A 19,004-nucleotide genomic window follows, 5' to 3' on the forward strand; every position below is an offset into this window, starting at 1 on the left:
CTTTTCTGGAGAGATTTTTATACAGAAAGAAGTAGGACTGAATTTACATTTATGGAACATCTTCTAGATGTCAGGCTAGGTGCCTTCACATACACTGTTTTATTTAATACCATGGCAATCTTTTTTTTTTAATAGTTGATTTTCAATGTTCTGTCAATTTCTGCTGTACAGCAAAGTGACCCAGTCATTCATTCATATATATATATATATATATATATATATATATATATATGTACACACACATTATTTTTCTCATATTTTCTATCATGTTGAATCACAAGTGAGTGGATATAGTTCCCTGTACTATACGGCAGGACCTAATTGCTTATTGATTCTAAATGTAATAGTTTGCATCTACTAATCCCCAAATTCCAGTCCATTCCACTCCATTCCCCTCCTCCTGGGCAATCACAAGTCTGCTCTCCATGTCTGTGAGTCTGTTTCTAACCTGTAGATAGGTTCATCTGTGCCATAGGTTAGACTCCACATATAAGTGATATCATATGGTATTTGTCTTTCTTTCTTCACTTAGTAGGAGAATCTGTAGCTGCATCCATGTTGCTACAAATGGCATTATTTTGTTCTTTTTTATGGCTGAGTAGTATTCCATTGTGTATATATACCACATCTTCTTTATCCATTTATCTGTTGATGGACATTTAGTTTGTTTCCATGTTGTGGTTATTGTAAATAGTGCTGCAGTGAACATAGGGGTGCTTGTATCTTTTTGAATTAAAGTTTTGTCCAAATATATGCCCAGGAGTGGGATTGCTGGACCATATATGGCAGTTCTATGTTGAGTTTTCTAAAGATTCCATGGCAGTCTTGGAGGGTAAGCACCCTGGCCCCTGTTTTTCACCAAGAGGAGAGAGGTCCTCAGTGGCCACGTGACCAAACCCTCCACCCCCCCAAAAAGAAGCTTACATCTTTATTATTCCATATATATAACTCTTTTTTCGGCCATGCCCATGGCACGCAGAAGTTCCCAGACCAGGGATTCAACCCACACCACAGCAGCAACAATGCCAGGTTCTTAATCTACTAGGCCACCAAGGAACTCCTTCTTCTTCTTTTTTTTAATGGCTGCACCCCTGGCATGTGGAAGTTCCCAGGCCAGGGATTGAATCCAAGCTGCAGTTGAGACCTTATGCTGCAGCTGTGGCAATACCAGATCCTTTAACCCGCTGATCAGGATGGGGATGGAACCTGAACCTCCACAGCAAACTGAGCATTCCAGTCCTTAACCCACTGTGCCACAGTGGGAACTCTGGAACTCCTTTGTTTTGTTTTGTTTGTTTTTGCTGTAGCGTGCGGTAGGTTGAAGTGAGATCTCAGTTCTCAGACCAGAGATTGAACCTGGGCCACAGTGGTGAAAATGCCGAATCCTAAGCACTAGGCCATCAGGGAACTGCTTTATTAATTTTTTTAGGAGAGCATGTTTGTAAGGTAAAGGGTAAGATTACATTGTAGGAGCCAAGTGTTTGCAAAGAGGAGAGGGCATGGGCCCCATGGCTCCAGTGCAGGGGTTGGCTGGTCTTTTGTAAGGGACGGGGGGGGGCATTTCTCAAGGTACCAGGAGGGAATATGTGGGTGGAGAGGCAGAAAGCTTTGCAGGTTGTATTATGAATGAGAGGGAGGCATTCCCTTTGGTGCAGGTTAAGGATCCAGAGTTGTTACTGCAATGGCTCGGGTCACTTTGCTATGGCATGAGTTTGATCCCTGGCCTGGGAATTTTCACATGCCAACGGCACGGCCGGAAAAAAAAGGAATGAGAGGGAGTTCCTCTTTTGCTTCTATTTCCTCAATAACATAAGAGGCTAAGGAACTGTATATACACACACATAGAGATAATGTATTTGTATATATCCAATCATCATGTACACCTAAAACTAACCCAATGCTATATGTCAATTTTATCTCCATAAAATTGGAAAAAATACCTTAAGAGTCTAGGTCATCGGCTAAGATGAGAGAAGTAGAAGTTTTGCACAGAGAGAGAGGCATAAAAGTTGCCTTAGAGAATGGAAATATTGGAGAAATGTAGTAGGAAGTCCCAGGGAGTGTTGAGGGCTCATTTGAGGTTAGAATTATGAAGATAGGGAGTTCCCGTCGTGGCGCAGTGGTTAACGAATCCGACTAGGAACCATGAGGTTGCGGGTTCAGTCCCTGCCCTTGCTCAGTGGGTTAACGATCCGGCGTTGCCGTGAGCTGTGGTGTAGGTTGCAGACGCAGCTCGGATCCCACGTTGCTGTGGCTCTGGTGTAGGCTGGTGGCTACAGCTCCGATTGGACCCCTAGCCTGGGAACCTCCATATGCCGTGGGAGCAGCCCAAGAAATAGCAAAAAAAAAAAAAAAAATTATGAAGATAATTTGCCTGGCAGTGTGATTTTGCTCCAGCAAAAGCCTGAGAAGGCAAAGAGTGGATTTATCCAGAGTAGGGGTTTTGCTAGGCAAGCACCGAAGGAGAAGATGGGGCAAGAGAGTGGCTCTAGTGATGGATGATAGAAACAGAGCTAGAAAAGAGGTTCTGTGGAAACTGGGGCTCATGAATGGTGAGAAATTAGTGAGGCCAAAGGATTAGAGCTCATAAATTGTTGAGGGAGGCTTAATTAGGGAAAATGTTGTGGTCGGAAAGTCTTTATGTTGGAAGTGGTCTTTGGTAAAAAAAAAAAGTTGAGGGGAGTTCTCGTGGCTCAGCAGATGTGGGTGCAACCATGAGGATGCAGGTTTGATCCTTGGCCTTGATCAGTGGGATAGGGATCCAATATTGCCATGAGCCATGGTGTAAGTCGAAGACGTGGCTCGGATTTGGTGTTGCTATGGCTGTGGCGGAGGCTGGCAGCTGCAGCTCTGATTCAGCCCCTAGCCTGGGAACTTCCATATGCCCCAGGTACAGCCCTAAAAAGTAAGCAAACAAACAAAAAGTTGAAGGAGTGGGCAGCTGCTGTGGAGTGTGGGAAACAATGCTGGAGATGAGGAGGTCAGAAGTGAGAGGAAGACAGGAGTTCCTGTTGTGGCTCAGCAGAAACAAATCTGATTAGCATCCATGAGGACGCAGGTTCAATCCCTGGCCTAGCCCAGTGGGTTAAGGATCCAGCATTACTGTGAGCTCGCAGTCGAGGCTTGGATCACAAGTTGCTGTGGCTGTGGTATAGGCCAGTGGCTACAATTCTGATTCGACTCCTAGCGTGGGAACTTCCATATGCTGCAAGTGCAGCCCTAGAAGAAGAAGCAGAAGAAAATAGCATTCATCTAAGAGGGCTGTTAAAAAAGCAGTATCCTTAGAAGGGGAACCGGGTTTCAGGTAAGGGAAGGAGGTAAAGGCAGCATCTTAAAAGCTGATATGGAAGAATGAATTGCTGATCTCAGGTTGCAGAGGGTACGGGGCAGGGTGTGGCTGGGAGCCAGTGTGAAGACAAGGATGGAGGAGATAATGGATGAGAGGGAACTAGAACCTGTAGTGGTGACTGAGGTAGATAGGCTTAAGGGAGTGATGGGATACAGAACTCTCTGAAACTTACTGTGTTGATGGGAAATCTGCTCTGTGCAGTACTGTAAGCACTATCCCCATTTGGCTGTTAAGCACATGAAGCGTGGCTAATGGGACTGAGGAACTGAGTTGTAAACTTCATTTCATTTGAATTAAGTTTAAATCGCTGCTCATGACTAGTGGCTATCCTATTGGACAGCACAGATTAGAGAAAGGTGGCTTCCCATTTTTGTGAATTTTTCACTGGCTGGCCAGGCACCCATCAAGGTGGTCACTCCTTCAAGTAGTAAGTTGTGGCAGACACCTTGTCACTACACCATGTGAATACAGACAGAGCACAGGATCAGGCAATACCCCAGGTACAAATTCTAACTCTACCACTTACTGGCTTTGAATTAAAACAAATAAATTAACTTGGCTGGTATATATAGGCCCTCGAAAATATTCGTTGGCATAGTCTCCCTGAGTTTTAATTCTTTTCATCTGTAAAATGGACGTGGGGGAACTGTTGTACAAATTCATGCTTCAGCATGATGCTCAGTAAATGTGGCTTTTATTGACACAGTGATTTAGCATCTGCTGGCTGTTCAAAAACTGTCCTTCAGGCCATGGGTCACTCATCCAGGGATGGGCTGGCAGAAGTGAGCCACCCCATCTTCCTTGGGGAACAGGAAGATTGCCCAGGTCTCTGGGACAATTAGACGGGATCGGTCAGGGCTAGATGTAATTGTTTAGTTCTGCTGTGGGCTAATGTAAGAACACACCTGGCTTGAAATGGGAAAATCAGGTAGGGACAGTCCCTTGGGGACAACATAGATGATCTAAAATGAGCCAGAGCATGGGACTAGTCTTGCTTTTATGTCTAGTGATAATCTGGGCAGTTCTGGTATCATTTACCACTTCAATTTTTGACTTAGTTTGGCAGCTCCAACCCATCTTCCATCCCTGATTTATCATCATCCAAAAACCAAAAGCACATTGTTTGTCAAGTAGAGGTCCTGAGACGGCTCTATGTGGCACTTTTGTGACATGGGGCTGTTTTCAGCTGGAGTCAGAGTGACCTTTGATCTGGAATGATTGTGACCACCCTTTCTTTGAAGCCATCCTTAATTCCCTAGTTGCTTTCTCTGTGGCCTCCCTCAGATTGAGCACTTACCTCATAGTATGATGGCCTCTCTGTGTCCCTCCCTCGGATCAGATTGTGACATCCAAGGCAGGAACTTTGCCTAGTTGATCACTGAGTATTCCTGGACTCTACCACATGCCTGAAGCACATAGTAAGTAGCTGCTCAAAAATTACTTGTTGACTAAATGAATGAATGGCGTTTGAGGTGACAGTAACCCATTATGATCTGAGATAACGTGACCTCTCTTGTGAGTTGACTGTGAACAGAGTCAAAAGCTGATTTTGTTGAAGTGCCTGTGATTGCAGCCTGCAGTGACTGTGATCTGAGGGGTCTGCATACCAGTGATTGTGACCTGTTGGCACTGATCTGTGATAAGGACCAGCAGGGATAGTGACTGTCGATTAGTAATCTTGCATGACTGTGATATGAAGTGCTTGTAAACATGGCAGTGTTGGTGCCTTCCACCACTACTGTCAGGTGACTATGATCCTGATCCACAGCCACTTGGCATTAGATGACCACCAGCCCGTGTAAGGCCTTAACCCTTGGCCTGAGATATGTTTTTAAGGTGAAGATATTGCTGATCTTAGCTGACAGTTTAAGTTATTGATCTGCACTGTGAGCGGAGGTAATGGAGATCTCAGGGCTTGGCCTTAGCCTAGAATGACACTAATATATGTGTATTAATCTTAGATTAACGATTTTGTTTTGTTTAATAGCTTCCCAGGGCCTATAAGTGTCACAGCCCTGCTAAACCCCACGCAAACAAGGGTGAAGCCAATGCCCAATAAATTCTACTTGAAATGAAACATCCTACGGCTCGCCCAGCCATCTCCACCACGACACCGCCTGGGGCACGATCCCTTCTACACGCTGCTTCCCCTAAGGCCCTGGCGCTGCCCTGACTCCGCTACCGGCTTGACGCGCCTGCGCAGAGGCGGGGCGGTGCTTTGCCCTTTGTTGTGGGCCCCAGTTTCCCAGGACACCGCGCGGCGCTGGGGTGGGGCTATGTAGATGAGGCACTTGGGGGCGGGGCGGTTGCTGCAGCGTCGGCGGCGGCCGGGGAGGGTCAGTTGGAGGCAGGCGCTCGCTGAGGCAAGGAGGAGGGCTCTGGGCCCGCGGCCTGACAGGGACTTAGCCCGCACAGATCGGCCCCGCGCGCGCGCGCGTGACCCCACACCCACCCACTCATCCACCTACCCACTCCCTGCGCCGCCTCCTCCCACCCTGAGCAGAGCCGCCGAGGATGATAAACACCCAGGACAGGTAACGGCCCGGCCCAGGCTCCCCGCCCCCATCCTCCCCTCGTCTGCTCCAGAGGGCCTCCTCTCCCCACCACCCAGCGGGTCCCCGGCCCTCCTCCAGAGGGCACCATCAAGCCCCCACTGAGTCCCTTCCCTACTTCAGCCACCCCAGTCTGAGCCCCAGCCTCGCAGCTGGGCCTCCTTCCGTCCTTTAGCCCCCCTCCCTCCAGCCCGGCCCATCCCCCTCATCCGGGCTTCCTCCTCCCGTAAAAGCCCCCACAAACCGGGACCCAGTCTTCCAATCCAGTCCCTATTTCCTTTCTGCCCCACCGAACCGTGCTTTTTCTCTCATTCCTAATTCCCCAGATTGTTTCCCATCTCCCCAAATCTTCCTTCCCCTTTTAAGTCACTTCACCCTTCCCTCTGAATCCCCTTCCCTAATTCAAACTGCACCTTCCAACCAGACGCCTCTTTTATCACCCCCCCAAAGCTCCGTCCTTCAGTTCTCAACTGGACCCAGCCCCCCCACCTGTCACCCCCCTCCCCGGCCCCCACCTCCCCAGGCCTCGCAGTCTTTACAGTGATGCCTAGTCCTCCCCTTGGCCCCTCACTGCAGCTTCCTCTTTTCCCTCCAGCCCTCCCTCCACACCCTTTTCCCATTTGGGCCCATGCCCCCTGTCTCCCAATCTCATTCTTTTTATTTCTCAAACACTTTGGGTTTGACTCATGTTCTCCATCCTGTTCCCTAATGATGTCTTCCACCCAACACTCTTCTAAACACTCCTACCTTTTAACTACTTTTTCTCACTTTTTCTTATACTCTTCTCATCTTAACCGATCCGCATCGCTAGAATATTAGGTTACAGAATTCAGCCCACCCTGCGTTTTTCCCTATACCTCTTTCCCAGTACCTCCAGTGCTTTCAAATCAGTCCCCATACTTTGCTCACTGGACCTTTCATGTTTCCTCAAAACCCTACCCAGCCCTCCCTTATTAATTGGAGAGAAAGACTGCACATCTTTCTGAAACAGCTTGCTTCACATATGCTTACTTCACATGTACTTCTCCCCTGCCCAAACTAGGCAGAATTCATTATTCAGTTTCCCTCTCTCTACCTTTCCTCTTTTCCTCCAAAGTAGCCCTTGTCCTGCATTTATGCCTCAAGCATGTCCCATGTTTCTGTCCCTAAATCTTCAGTGAGAAATTGTTTCCTAATGTTCCAATTCTCTACAATTTTTAACCCCAGCTGCTGCTTATACATCAGAATGACTTTTATTTACAATTTGGGTTCTAATTCTCTTCCTCATTTTTCCCCAAAACTTGTTGCTGCCTGCTCCAAAATGAGTCTGAAGCTCATTAGTTTCCCCCTCCAGACCCTTTGTCTCCAGATTTGGCCTTATGGCTTCTGCTCCTCACTTGGGCCTCATTGTTTTGCAAGCAGATCCATTCCCTGCAAATCTTCCTTAAATTGTGCCATGGCCTATCCAAATCTGGGCTTTAGTTCCTCTTACAAACATAGCTCTTCTTACTGCTTTTCTTCACATAGAGATCTAACTACCACTCAAGTTTCCTTTCAAACTCAGGTGCCCTTCTTACAGAAATGGTCTCTAACTTGCCATTTCCCATTCCTTTAACAGCAGCCTCTTTAAATTTTCCAGCTGGGTTTTCAGCTTTTCTTGTATCTCAGTGTTTCTCAACCCTGGTTGCACAGGTGAAAAATCAGTCACCTGGGCCCCACCTTCAATAATCTGCTGTAATTAGCCTAGGGTGGGGGCCTGCCTATTAATATGTATTTTTTTTAATCTTTTTAAAAAATTTATTTTATTTTGTGTCTTTTGAGGGCCGAACCCGAGGCATAGGGAGGTTCCCAGGCTAGGGATCGAATCCGAACTGCAGTTGCCGGCATACGCCACAGCCACAGCAATGCCAGATCCGAGCCACATCAGCGACCAACACCACAGCTCACGGCAACGCTGGATCCTTAGCCCACTGAGTGAGGCCAGGAATCGAACCCACAACCTCCTCGTTCGGATTTGTTTCTGCTGTGCCACGACGGGAACTCTGTTGATATGTATTTTTAAAGCGTTCTCTAATGGGCAACCAGGGTTGAGAAACACTGCCTCCCCTCCCCTCCTCCCAGAAGACCCTTCTCATCATACTCCTTGAGTGGATATCAGCCCTTTCTCTGCAGAAAAGGGTCTTGTCTTTTTCAGGGATTTCTTAGTCTTTCTCTCCCAAGTGCTATCCAGAAATACCTAAGATACCTGCCATAGCCTCTTTAATTCTACTACCTCAAGTTACTCACTTCTCAGCCATGAGCCATTTTCTTAATTCTCAGACTCTTAGCTCCCACACCCCCATTTCTTCCCTAGGTGCAGAAAGAAAAGTCACTATTCATTTCCTGGTTTGTTGTAGTCCTGTTTGACCCATGACCCCCACCTGCCAAGCTGTCTTTACCATCCCATTGTGTTGCTCTGTTTTCCATGTACATCGCCCGTTGCAGCAGTCCCCTCTTATTTCATCTTCTCTAAACCAGCCCCTCTGGAACTGAGGAGGTGGAGGTGGATGTATACATGGACACTGGGTGCAAAAGGTGTTACTTGTGGTAAAGACGGCTGTGTGTGCTGAGGATAGAGCGCAGGTATGAGAAGGCACCATGAAGTGCAGGGGTGCAGGGAAGCAGAGAAACCTACAGGAAACCCCAGGGCTTTGTGAGATGGAGTTTTCTTTTCCAGTGTTTTTTTTGTCTCCTCAGTTGGGTTTGGAAAGTTGTGTGTTCTCAGCAGGCCTTCTCTGGAGTCCTCCAGACTGGACTGTCCTCACTGCCTTTGTAGGCTGAACCCTGAGAGAAGCGCACTTGGGACCAACACGAAAGGGTCTTCATGGCTGTGAGGTTGAGAGACCTGAGTCCTAGTTCTGACTTTGTCAGTGAGCTTACATGTGAAAAAGAGAGACGCGGGTTCACTTAACTTTGAAGATTCCTTCCAGATACCTAAGTGGCAAAACAGGCTTGCTTGTTTCCAGAGCCCTTGCTTAGTGTGTTGGTAATTTGAGGGGCTTGGCTGTATGAAAGGCAGGTGGAGGGAGGAGCCAGCTGGCCTGCCAGGGCCTGGGCAGGAGCAAAGGCCTTGGATCTGGCTCATCCACTTTGGCCTGGGGGTGGGGTGGTGTATCAGGGTGTCTGGTTTCAGAGTTATGGCAATCCTGTTTCCATAGCATGTTTCCAAGCCTCCACTGGCCTGCCCCTAACTTTCTAAAAAGAATCCTGGTAAAGCCCTAACTAAGGATTTTGATAAGAGCCGGATGTTCTTCCCAGTAGTCAGTGTTCTTGGTGTTTTGTATCCACAGATGGGGGAGCTGACTGGGAGTTTAGCTCCATTGGGTGGGGGATGGGCGTTCCAGCTTCCCTGGCTCTAGTGAAATACTTAAGAGGTGGAGGCTTGGTTTCCTGGAAGAAATAGTTGCAGAGGAGCCTGTAGTATGTTTTGAAAACAAGGCTTTTCCTTTCCAGTTTTGTTCTGATTAGTACCTCCAAAATGTCAAAATTCCTGATATTGGGGGAGGGAAAAAGACATAAGTACAACAACTTTTATTACGGGGGAGTTCCTGTCGTGGCGCAGCAGAAATGAATCTGACTAGGAACCATGAGGACGTGGGTTCCGTCCCTGGCCTCGCTCAAGTGGGTTAAGGATCCAGCGTTGCTGTGAGCTATGGTGTAGGACACAAATGCGGCTCGGATCTGGCGTGGCTGTGGCTGTGGTGTAGGCTGGCAGCTGTAGCTCCTCTTCGACCCCTAGCCTGGGAGCTTCCATATGCCGCAGGTACAGCCCCCCGCCCCCCCTCCCCAAAATTTTTATTACGATTCTTGAACAGGTTTAAATCCAAGGAAATCAAGCTTCATGACTTTTCTCTCCCTGGATTTGTGGGGGTAGGAAGATAGCCTTTGTCTAGGGCTTGCTTAGTACCTTGTGACAGCACAATATGTAGAGAAGAGCTTGCCCTGGCTTGATATCTTTATTATAATCAGTCTATGTCATGGAGTTCCTGTCGTGGCGCAGCGGAAACGAATCCAACTAGGAACCATGTGGTTGCGGGTTTGATCCTTGGCCTGGCTCAGTGGGTTAAGGATCCTATGTTGCCATGAGCTGTGGTGTAGGTCAAAGGCACAGCTCAGATCTGGCGTTGCTGTCTGTGGCTGTGGCGTAGGCCGGTGACAGCATCTCCAATTAGACCCCTACCCTGGCAACCTCTATATGTCTCGAGTGTGGCCCTAAAAAGACAGAAAAGGCAAAAAAAAAAAAAAAAAATCAGTCTATGTCTGATAGGCTTTGAGGAGAAGTATTTGGTTCCACAGGTGGCTTTTTGGGAGGGTAGCCAAGGTACAAGGGCACATTGTAGCTACCCTGAGCATCTTCATGGAATGATTCTCTGGATAATGGAATTTCTATCTCTTCTCCTAAGAATTTGGTTTTGGTTATTCCTTACTTATTGGAACTATCACTTGTTGGGTATGGGTAGTAGGGAGAGCAAGTTTTCATTTGATGTCCCTTCAAGGTCATTCTGCAGAGAAAGAGACACTTCTAGTGTAGTTAGGAATCCCCCAAATTGGAGGTATACTTCAGAAAGCTGTGCGGACTAATAATTCCTCACTCTGCCAAGAAATCCAAATTTAGCCCCAGAGCAGCTCAGAGGACCAAGGAGTGGCGTAGAGGGATGTTACATATGTGTATTTCTAGGGAAAAAAACAAAACAAAACAGTTCATACCTTTTTGAAACAGTGCACAGTGTTGATTCAGTTAGTGCCATGATTGAGAAGGCTATGATGCCTAATGGAAATCTTTAAGACCAGAAACGGCCAAGTAGGTGAGCGAGATTTTGTTACTTGAGGGAACAAAGAGGTAGTTTCTGGGAAGCCACAACGGAATAAAATGCTTTGTATGAGATAAGCCTTAAGCATATTTCCTAGGCCCCAGAGTTCCCGTCGTGGCTCAGTGGTTAATGAACCCAACTAGCATCCATGAGGACGTAGGTTCGATCCCTGACCTCGCTCAGTGGGTTAAGGATCTGGGTGTTGCCGTGAGCTGTGGTGTAGGTTGCAGACTCGGCCCAGATCCCCGTTGCTGTGGCTGAGGCATAGGCTGGCAGCTGTAGCTCCAATTCGACCCCAGCCTGGGAACCTCCATATGCCACGGGTGTGGCACTAAAAAAAAAAAGGAAGAAAATAAAAATAAAAAATGAAGTAATTCTCTCTTGGGAAGAGAGGCTGGAACTGAGTGATGAGCTTACTATACAAAGTAGATTGAGGTACTTGAAATGTAAAATTAAGGTCCTGTTTTAAAGCATGACTACTAGCTAGCTGCTCACCTCTGGTAGCATATGTGGTTGGGCCTACCTTTGGCTACCAGTATCAGCTGTGTAACAGGGTGAGCAAATCTCAGAGGCATGGATATTCTAGCTGCCACCATAACTGTGTTTCTTGTGGAAAATCAACCAAAATCCAGTTTTCCTCTCCATCTGTGATTCATACTGTTGATGTCATTTTCTTTATAATCATACTTAGCAAGTAGACTCCCTTTGGCACGCAGAACAGCCCTAGTGAAATGACTTATGCCTGGCATCTGACCAGGGCCCCTTTCTCATATGGAGAGGGAATTGGCAGTTGGAAATCAGCCTCTGTGCTCCCACTAGACTGGAGGTGGCCATTCACCTCCCACCTTTTTTCCTATTTCTTTTTTTGCTAAGTGTGATGGCAGCCCTGGGTTGGTCTCTCTGCTGCGTAGGGATTAGTCATTAGAGACCTCCCTAGTCTCAGAGTAAAAGCAGTCTATGTGAGGGAAGTCAGGGCACCCTAGAGAGTATTCTGTGAGGCAGGGCTGAGACAGGAATGGGTCAGAAGAGGTTGGAAGAGGGGAATGAATATAGAATGCCTGGGAATGTGGTTTTTATGTTTTTTCACTTGATACTGCAAGGTGTAGGTAATTGCAAGGCCATCTGACCCCCTTCTAATAGGTAATGGAAACCAGAGAGGAATGGGTGCCGATGTGAACAGGTTCAGGCCACTGATTCAAGTGAAACATGATCAAAAGTATATCAAGGAGAATATAAATTCAAGTTTTTTTGTTTGTTTGTTTGTTTGTTTGTTTTGTCTTTTTGCCTTTTCTTGAGCCTCTCCTGTGGCATATGGAGGTTCCCAGGCTAGGGGTCGAATCGGAGCTGTAGCCACCGGCCTATGCCAGAGCCACAGCAATGTAGGATCCGAGCCGCGTCTGCGACCTACACCACAGCTCACAGCAACTCCGGATCTTTAACCCACTGAGCAAAGGCAGGGATCAAACCCTCACGCTCATGGTTCCCAGTCGGATTCGTTAACCATTGCGCCACGACGGGAACTCCAAGTATTTGTTGGATGTGGCTGAAATGGAAGTTAGTCTCAGGATTACTTTTATGTTAAATCTCTGCTCTGTGTAGCAGGCTGTGCTCTGTTTTGAGTAAACTAAATATGAAAATCAAAATGGACATAAAGTCAACTAGAAGTGATTCTCTAACAGGAGATCCTTTACTTGCTTGATAGATTTTAGGTTACTTCCTTTAAATAGTAGCACTCCAGAGATTTAAAAAGAGAATTTGGATTATAAAAATTTGATTTGCCAGCAACATTCCCCAGGGATACAGCTGATGCATACACCGGCTGTCTGTAGCCAGCATATGAAATTATAATCTACTAAGGACATTTCAGACAACAGTCTCATAGAACACTTTAAATTAGAGGTAGCAGGATGTGATAAGTCCTTGGATTCATGTGTATCCTGAGGAGTGTTTCCAAGGGCATGTCTGATAATGGAAAATAAAAGGCACTACCAGATTGGCCCTGATCTCCCATCTCTCTTCTGAATGACTTGGATACCTGACACCCTCATTTCCAGTATGGTGGGTTTTTTTCTTCTCCAAAAGCAGGACCAGCCCAGCTGGATGTTTGAGTTCAGTCTGATACAGTTGATTCTCCTTAATCAGCCTGATCTTTTCAGCCTCTAGACTGAGTTTCTTAAGCCATCCTCTGGTGGTAGAGATTAAACCATGCCTGCCCCCCAGTGGAGTCAGCAGGATATGAGGAAGGAATGGAAAAAGCTGGGCCTTGGAACCAGTAGAAACCTGACTGAACTGAATATGAAAGCTAACCTGGTTTGGATCTTTCGCAGGCAGATGTGTGTTTAAAGCCACTTTTCTCTTGTGCTTAAGTTCCTCCAGGATTCACTCTTCCTGAAGCTGGTGGCATATTTTGCCATAATACCACTTTGAACACTAAAGCCAATACAAGAGAAGCCCATTGCCAGGCAATTTTATGCCCCTTCATTACTTTAATCACCACATAGGTACCCATATCCCTTCCGTTTTCATGTCAGAGATGACAGCCAGTTTTGTTTTTGTCTTGTTTTCGTTTTTTTTGAAAGAGCGCAATTTGCCATTCACCCGGTGAGTAACTAAAAACAGGTCTATTATGATGGACAATGAAAATAACTATTGATTGTGATCTGCTCTCCACTAAGCTTATCCCAAACCCCAGCTGTTTCTCTTGGGGAAATGGAACTGGTTCCAGGGTGGGGACCTGAAACACCCTTCCACCCCTACTCACACACTTGCTTTCTCTACAGACCTTGTGGGGGAGGAGTTTCCAGGATCCCTGTGTGAGTGGGGAAGTAAGTGATTTGTTAACATGGAATAGACTTCTTAAACATTTTATGTGAAAGAGGAGTGAGATCATGACATGATAAATATCAAGAGCTTGTAGATTAGTGCTGGACACAGCAGGTCCTGGGGATTATTTCTGGATCTAAAAAAAGAGAAAAGCCACCTTTTTCTGATCTTTTCAGTGGGCTGGCCCCATTACTTCTGCCAAAATGAATTCAGAATCAAGATGGTATTTGGAATGCAGGTTAGGGTTTGAATTTAGCTCTCTCATCTACAGACCATTGAGGCATAATTTCTCTGAAAGTGAGTTAGCACCAGAATTCTAGAACTGATGTGGTGCTTATTACCCAGGCAGTTCTCCTGGTGTACAAGGCTGCATCTCACATGTCAACTGCAGAGGTTTGCCCACTCTTTGGGTAGCTCCACTGACCAATACAAACAAGGCAGCTCTCTCCAGCGGCCCAGCCTTCCTGGTGCTCCCGTAGGAACCTCAGCAGAAGCCCGAAGGTGGTAACTAGGGAGTGGGAAGGGGGCCGTCTCATGAGGGATGTTTGTGTGCCTTTGCTTGGGAAACCCCCATCCTTCTTTTTTTCCGGCCTGGTCATTATTATTGTATGCCTTTACACACTGGAAAGGGGTGATTTTAGCAGCTCATTGTTCGAAATAGAAAATAAGTCCTATTCTGAAATAGTAGCATAGTCCTCTGTCATGCCCTTTCTGCTGATAGCTGTAGGTGAGGGGAGATGAGGAAGCCCTGAGGCTTTGCAGAGGAGGCATGAGGTGGTGTAGGTGGTTAACTCCCAGGTGTTGATGCTGCTCTGGGCCCACTGGCACTGCCCTGGGAACTTCATTTTCCAGTGAAATTTCCAAGTGTAATTGCAGGCGTCTATTTGAAATTCTTGAGAGAACAGAAGAGCTGAGCTAGAGCAGTGATGGGTTTGGCCTTAGGTCTCAGCTGGGATGCTTGTCTAGTTCTCTTGGCACTGAGGGGTCTGAGTGAGGTGCGCCTCTAGTTTTTTCATACCATTGCCGTGTTAGGTGTGAGTTCAGTTCTATCGCTCTGAGACTAGGTGAAGAACCCAAATCTGCTACCCCGTGCCATCGAAAGCAAAGGACAGTGTATAGAGTGGTGCCTCACATCATTTTACAGATGGTTTTCAGGGGGACAGAATGGTCTTGATTTATGGCGTTTGCTGGTTTCTGTGGTTTAAATACACCCCCTGTGGCTGATTTAAGTTACCAACATGTATCACTAGTTGCAACTATAGTTGGAGAGAGATTGGGTGAGCTGGCCCCAGCAGCCCATGGCCACACCCTCCCGTGTATGTTCCCCTCTGAGTTCCAGCTGCCCTGTGGCTAGGTGCTGGGGCACTGGGGCCAGGCCTGGTGCTGAGTCATGGTGTTAAATGCACAGACTGGCTTCCTCTTTTCCTTGTTTCACTTGCCCTGGGCCTGTGGAGTGAGCTACAGCTCAGCTTAAAGAGCCAGTAAATTGGATTCATAGAAGGCACGGAGCAGATTTGGAGTCCCATTGGTCCCACCTGAAAAATCATGGTGGTCCAGAAGGGACACACCTGGAGGTGACAGGCGCTCCTTTAGAAGCCCTTCACCCTCTGATCCATTTGATAATTGGCTTCTTTACCCAGGTCCCAGCAGGTGTACCTCCCCTCAGCGACCCCCACGCCTGCAATATACACACACTTGAGTGTCCATTCTGATCACATCACATCAGTATTACCAGAACCCCCACACCCGGGTCAGTTCCAGCAAAGGGTAACTCTGCATTTGGTGGCATGCCAGGGACAAACTCAGATACCATACCACACTGTGTACTGTAGTGTACCTCCTCTCCGGGAGCCAAATCCCTGGATTTGATTCAGTCTTGACCCTAAAGGGATTTGGGTAAGTGACTTCTTGTCTAGTTCCATTGTTCAGATTGAGGAGGCCATCATTGGAAAAGTGGCCTCAGGAGTAGTTCAGGGACACGATACACACTCCATGTGACTTCCTGAGGCCCATATGCCTCTCCAGTCTAAAGTGATTGTGTAGGGTTTGTCACTCTGCCACATGGGTTGTTGAGACACGGTTGGGGTATGAAAAAGAGGGGCCTAGTGGGGGTATGGAGCTGTGGGCCTAGTAGGCAGGCTAGTGTCTGGTTTTTTCCAAGGTCTGTGGGTGGCACAGAGATTTGTTGGCTGTTTGACAGGGGCTCCTCTGGTCAGACCATCCAGCTCAACTCCCCGATCCCTTCTGGGACTCTCCGTGCCTCTGCAGGATGGTGGGTTTCCTGCCCTTTGGGAGAGTCGTTCTAAGAGCTGCAACCCAAAGGCCTGGGGCAGGTGTTGAGGCAGCACTTGCTTAGCGAGAGCCGGGGGCGGGGGGGGGGGGGGTGCCGAGTTAAATGTTTAATTAAGGCTTTGTGTTTACTGTCTCACTTGTCTCTTGCAGTAGTATCTTGCCTTTGAGTAACTGTCCCCAGCTCCAGTGCTGCAGGCACATTGTTCCGGGGCCTCTGTGGTGCTCCTGATGCCCCTCACCCACTGTCGAAGATCCCCGGTGGGCGAGGGGGCGGCAGGGATCCTTCTGTCTCAGCTCTAATATATAAGGTAAGGAGGACTTTGGGGTGGAGGGTTTGGAGCAGCGCCTTCTCTGACACTGCTGGGTGTCTGCTTTCGGGCAGTGGTCACTTTCCTTAATCTTCGGAGTCTCAGGCCAGGCCAGTAAGGAGGACTGGGAAGGACTTGCAGCTGAGGCTGCTGTGAGGCTTTGGGGAGTACAGGGAGGATCCTCAGCACCAAGCAAACACCGTGCCATCCTCTCAGCTTCGGTCAGCACTGAGTGGGAGGGGGAACAGTAAGAGGAGGCTGAGTGGAGGCATGCAGGAGCTCTCGCTGGTGCTACTCCTCCATTCCTCTTGAGAAATACCAAGGGCCAGAAGGAATTTTCCCATTGTCCTCTCGGCATTCTGACTTCTGTCCCTGACCAGACTGGGGGATGGAATAGTCTGGGGTGGGTGGTAAGGAGAGGGATCCTTGCGTCTCACTCCCCCATCACCTTGACTGCCTTTAAATCTTCTGTAAGCCTAGACATTGGCTTAGGTTCTAAGACTCGCATTGAAGGGTAGCAGGGCAGCCGAGTCGTGGGCTCTTGAGACTGTCCTGGTCTTTTGCGCCAGTTTGGGTTGACCTGTGTCCCGGCTGAGCCCTCATGTACACCCTCATTTGTTCCTGAGATTTCTCTTTGAGAGGTGGAAAGGAAAGAGCATAGGGTTTGGAGGGTAAGTATGGGCGTTTAGTCAGGGAGACCCGATTTGAATCTCAGCTCTGCCATTTTCTCACTGTGGAGCCTTGGGTCAGTTGTTTAATTGTTCTGGGCCCCTGGTATCTTGGGTTTAAATCGAGGATACTGATGCCTACCTCAAGTGCTTGCAGTGGTGACTGAAAAATGAAACAATACCTTGCTTGCGCAGTTCTTGGCATGTGGTGGACTCTTGGTAAATACTTCCCTTCCTATCATGCTAGCTTTTAGGCCAATGAATGGCTCCATTTTACCAGCATCTACATTTTCAGCATGCCCTCTATCCCATGCTACCCCGAGGTTGGCCCAAGAGGACTCTCAGCGCCACCCAGCTTAGGGTGCCTCTGATGTGGCCAGAAGCAGTAGTGACCTGGTCCTCTGACCTGATATCCTCCCAGGACGAGAAGCTCACTGTGACCCAGGACCTCCCTGTGAACGATGGAAAACCTCACATCGTCCACTTCCAGTATGAGGTCACCGAGGTGAAGGTCTCTTCCTGGGATGCAGTCCTGTCCAGCCAGAGCCTGTTTGTAGAAATCCCAGATGGATTATTAGCTGATGGGAGCAAAGAAGGGTAAGGAGCACATGTTGGGAAGGGCTGGCAGTCTACTCTAGAGAAAGGTGTATGCTTACTGGGGACAGCAGACGGGTAGGGAGTCTGCCTTCTCCCCTAGCTCTAGGCTGCCCAGGTATATAGGATTCTGTAACAGGTTATTTTTAGCCAGTAAAACAGGCTTGTTATAATGAAAGCAGATCATCATCACATTAACCATATTCCCATCATTGAATCACCGCATGGTTCAGTCTTCCCAGTGGACATCAGACCCTCCTTGAGCCACCATTACAGTGGTGCACTTGGAAGGCGAGGAGCTCAGAGATACAGTGGTATCTCATTGGATTGGGCAAGGCCTTCCAAGCTCCCAGGTGTGTAAGAAACAGTCCTGAGGATGGAGTTCCTTTGAACGGCTCCGCCCTCTTGAGGAAATCCTTTTAGGCAGTATTGGGGCCCAGAGTCCTCTCAGCAGCAGATGTTATCATCACACTTAGCAGCTTTGGAGGACCCCTCAGAAACTGAGTTCTATTCCTGTAGGTCCCATCCTTTCTTGTAGAACTGCATTAGTTAAATTGGTTAGTGATAATTTTAGAGGAAGAACCTTTACTCCAGGAAGAGATGATTCAGTAACATTTTTCTTAGGGATTGTGGCTTACTTTTTTCTGAACTCAGGGCTCCTGAGTTCTTCTACTCCCCAAAGCTTTCCTGTTCACAGTGCTGGGTGTAAGCCTCAGAAAAGCCTTGTCGGGGGGTGGGGTTTGGGGGCTGGAGCAAAACTTTAGAGCGGCAATGGGCCTGAATTGTTTGCTTTGCTTCCTGCAGATTGTTAGCACTGCTAGAGTTTGCTGAAGAGAAGATGAAAGTGAACTATGTCTTCATCTGCTTCAGGAAGGGCCGGGAAGACAGAGGTGAGTGGATGGCAGAGCAGCTTGAGACCTGCTGCCTAGGCTGGGGAGAGGAAAAGGGGGCTCTCGAGAGCAAGGCTCCTGAGCTTGGCCTACACACCCTGGGAAGTCATGGGGTTGGGAGTCTAAATTTAGTAGAGGTCTAGTGCTTATTTATTCCATCTTTGTTTTTTGAGTTTTCCCTTGATTTGACCCTACCTGTGTTGTTTCTTATCAGAACCCTTTTTTATACTCTTCTCTTCTACAGCTCCACTCCTGAAGACCTTCAGCTTCTTGGGCTTTGAGATTGTGCGTCCAGGTCATCCCTGTGTTCCCTCTCGGCCAGATGTGATGTTCATGGTTTACCCCCTGGACCAGAACTTGTCTGATGAGGACTAATGGTCATAGAGGATGCTTTGCCCAAGAGCCGCAGTGGGGGAAGAGGGGAAGTTAGGCAGCCCTGGGACAGAGGAGGGGGCTCCTTGCTGTCTAGGGAAGGACGCTGAGGGGCTCAGGGTGAGGGTTGCCTATTGTGTTCTCAGAGTTGACTCGTTGAAATTGTTTTCCATAAAGAACAGTATAAACATATTATTCACATGTAATCACCAATAGTAAATGAAGATGTTTATGAACTGGCATTAGAAGCTTTTTAAACTGCGCTGTGTGACGTGCTCTGTCTAGCCTAGGGGAGGACATTGCCTAGAGGGGGCGGGACTGTCTGGG

At 47.8% G+C, this 19,004-nt stretch overlaps 1 protein-coding gene across 2 annotated transcripts; it reads left to right on the forward strand.

Annotated features, from left to right (window-relative positions):
• OAZ2 (ornithine decarboxylase antizyme 2) lies at positions 5,689-18,939 on the forward strand. Of its 2 annotated transcripts, none has more exon segments than NM_001122995.2 (5): positions 5,689-5,883; positions 15,996-16,153; positions 17,243-17,418; positions 18,220-18,305; positions 18,550-18,939. In NM_001122995.2, coding segments are annotated over 5 exon segments (570 nt in total). In that variant the 5' UTR covers positions 5,689-5,863; the 3' UTR covers positions 18,681-18,939.

Source organism: Sus scrofa, chromosome 1, assembly GCF_000003025.6.
Source record: "Sus scrofa isolate TJ Tabasco breed Duroc chromosome 1, Sscrofa11.1, whole genome shotgun sequence".
NCBI lineage: Eukaryota > Metazoa > Chordata > Mammalia > Artiodactyla > Suidae > Sus > Sus scrofa.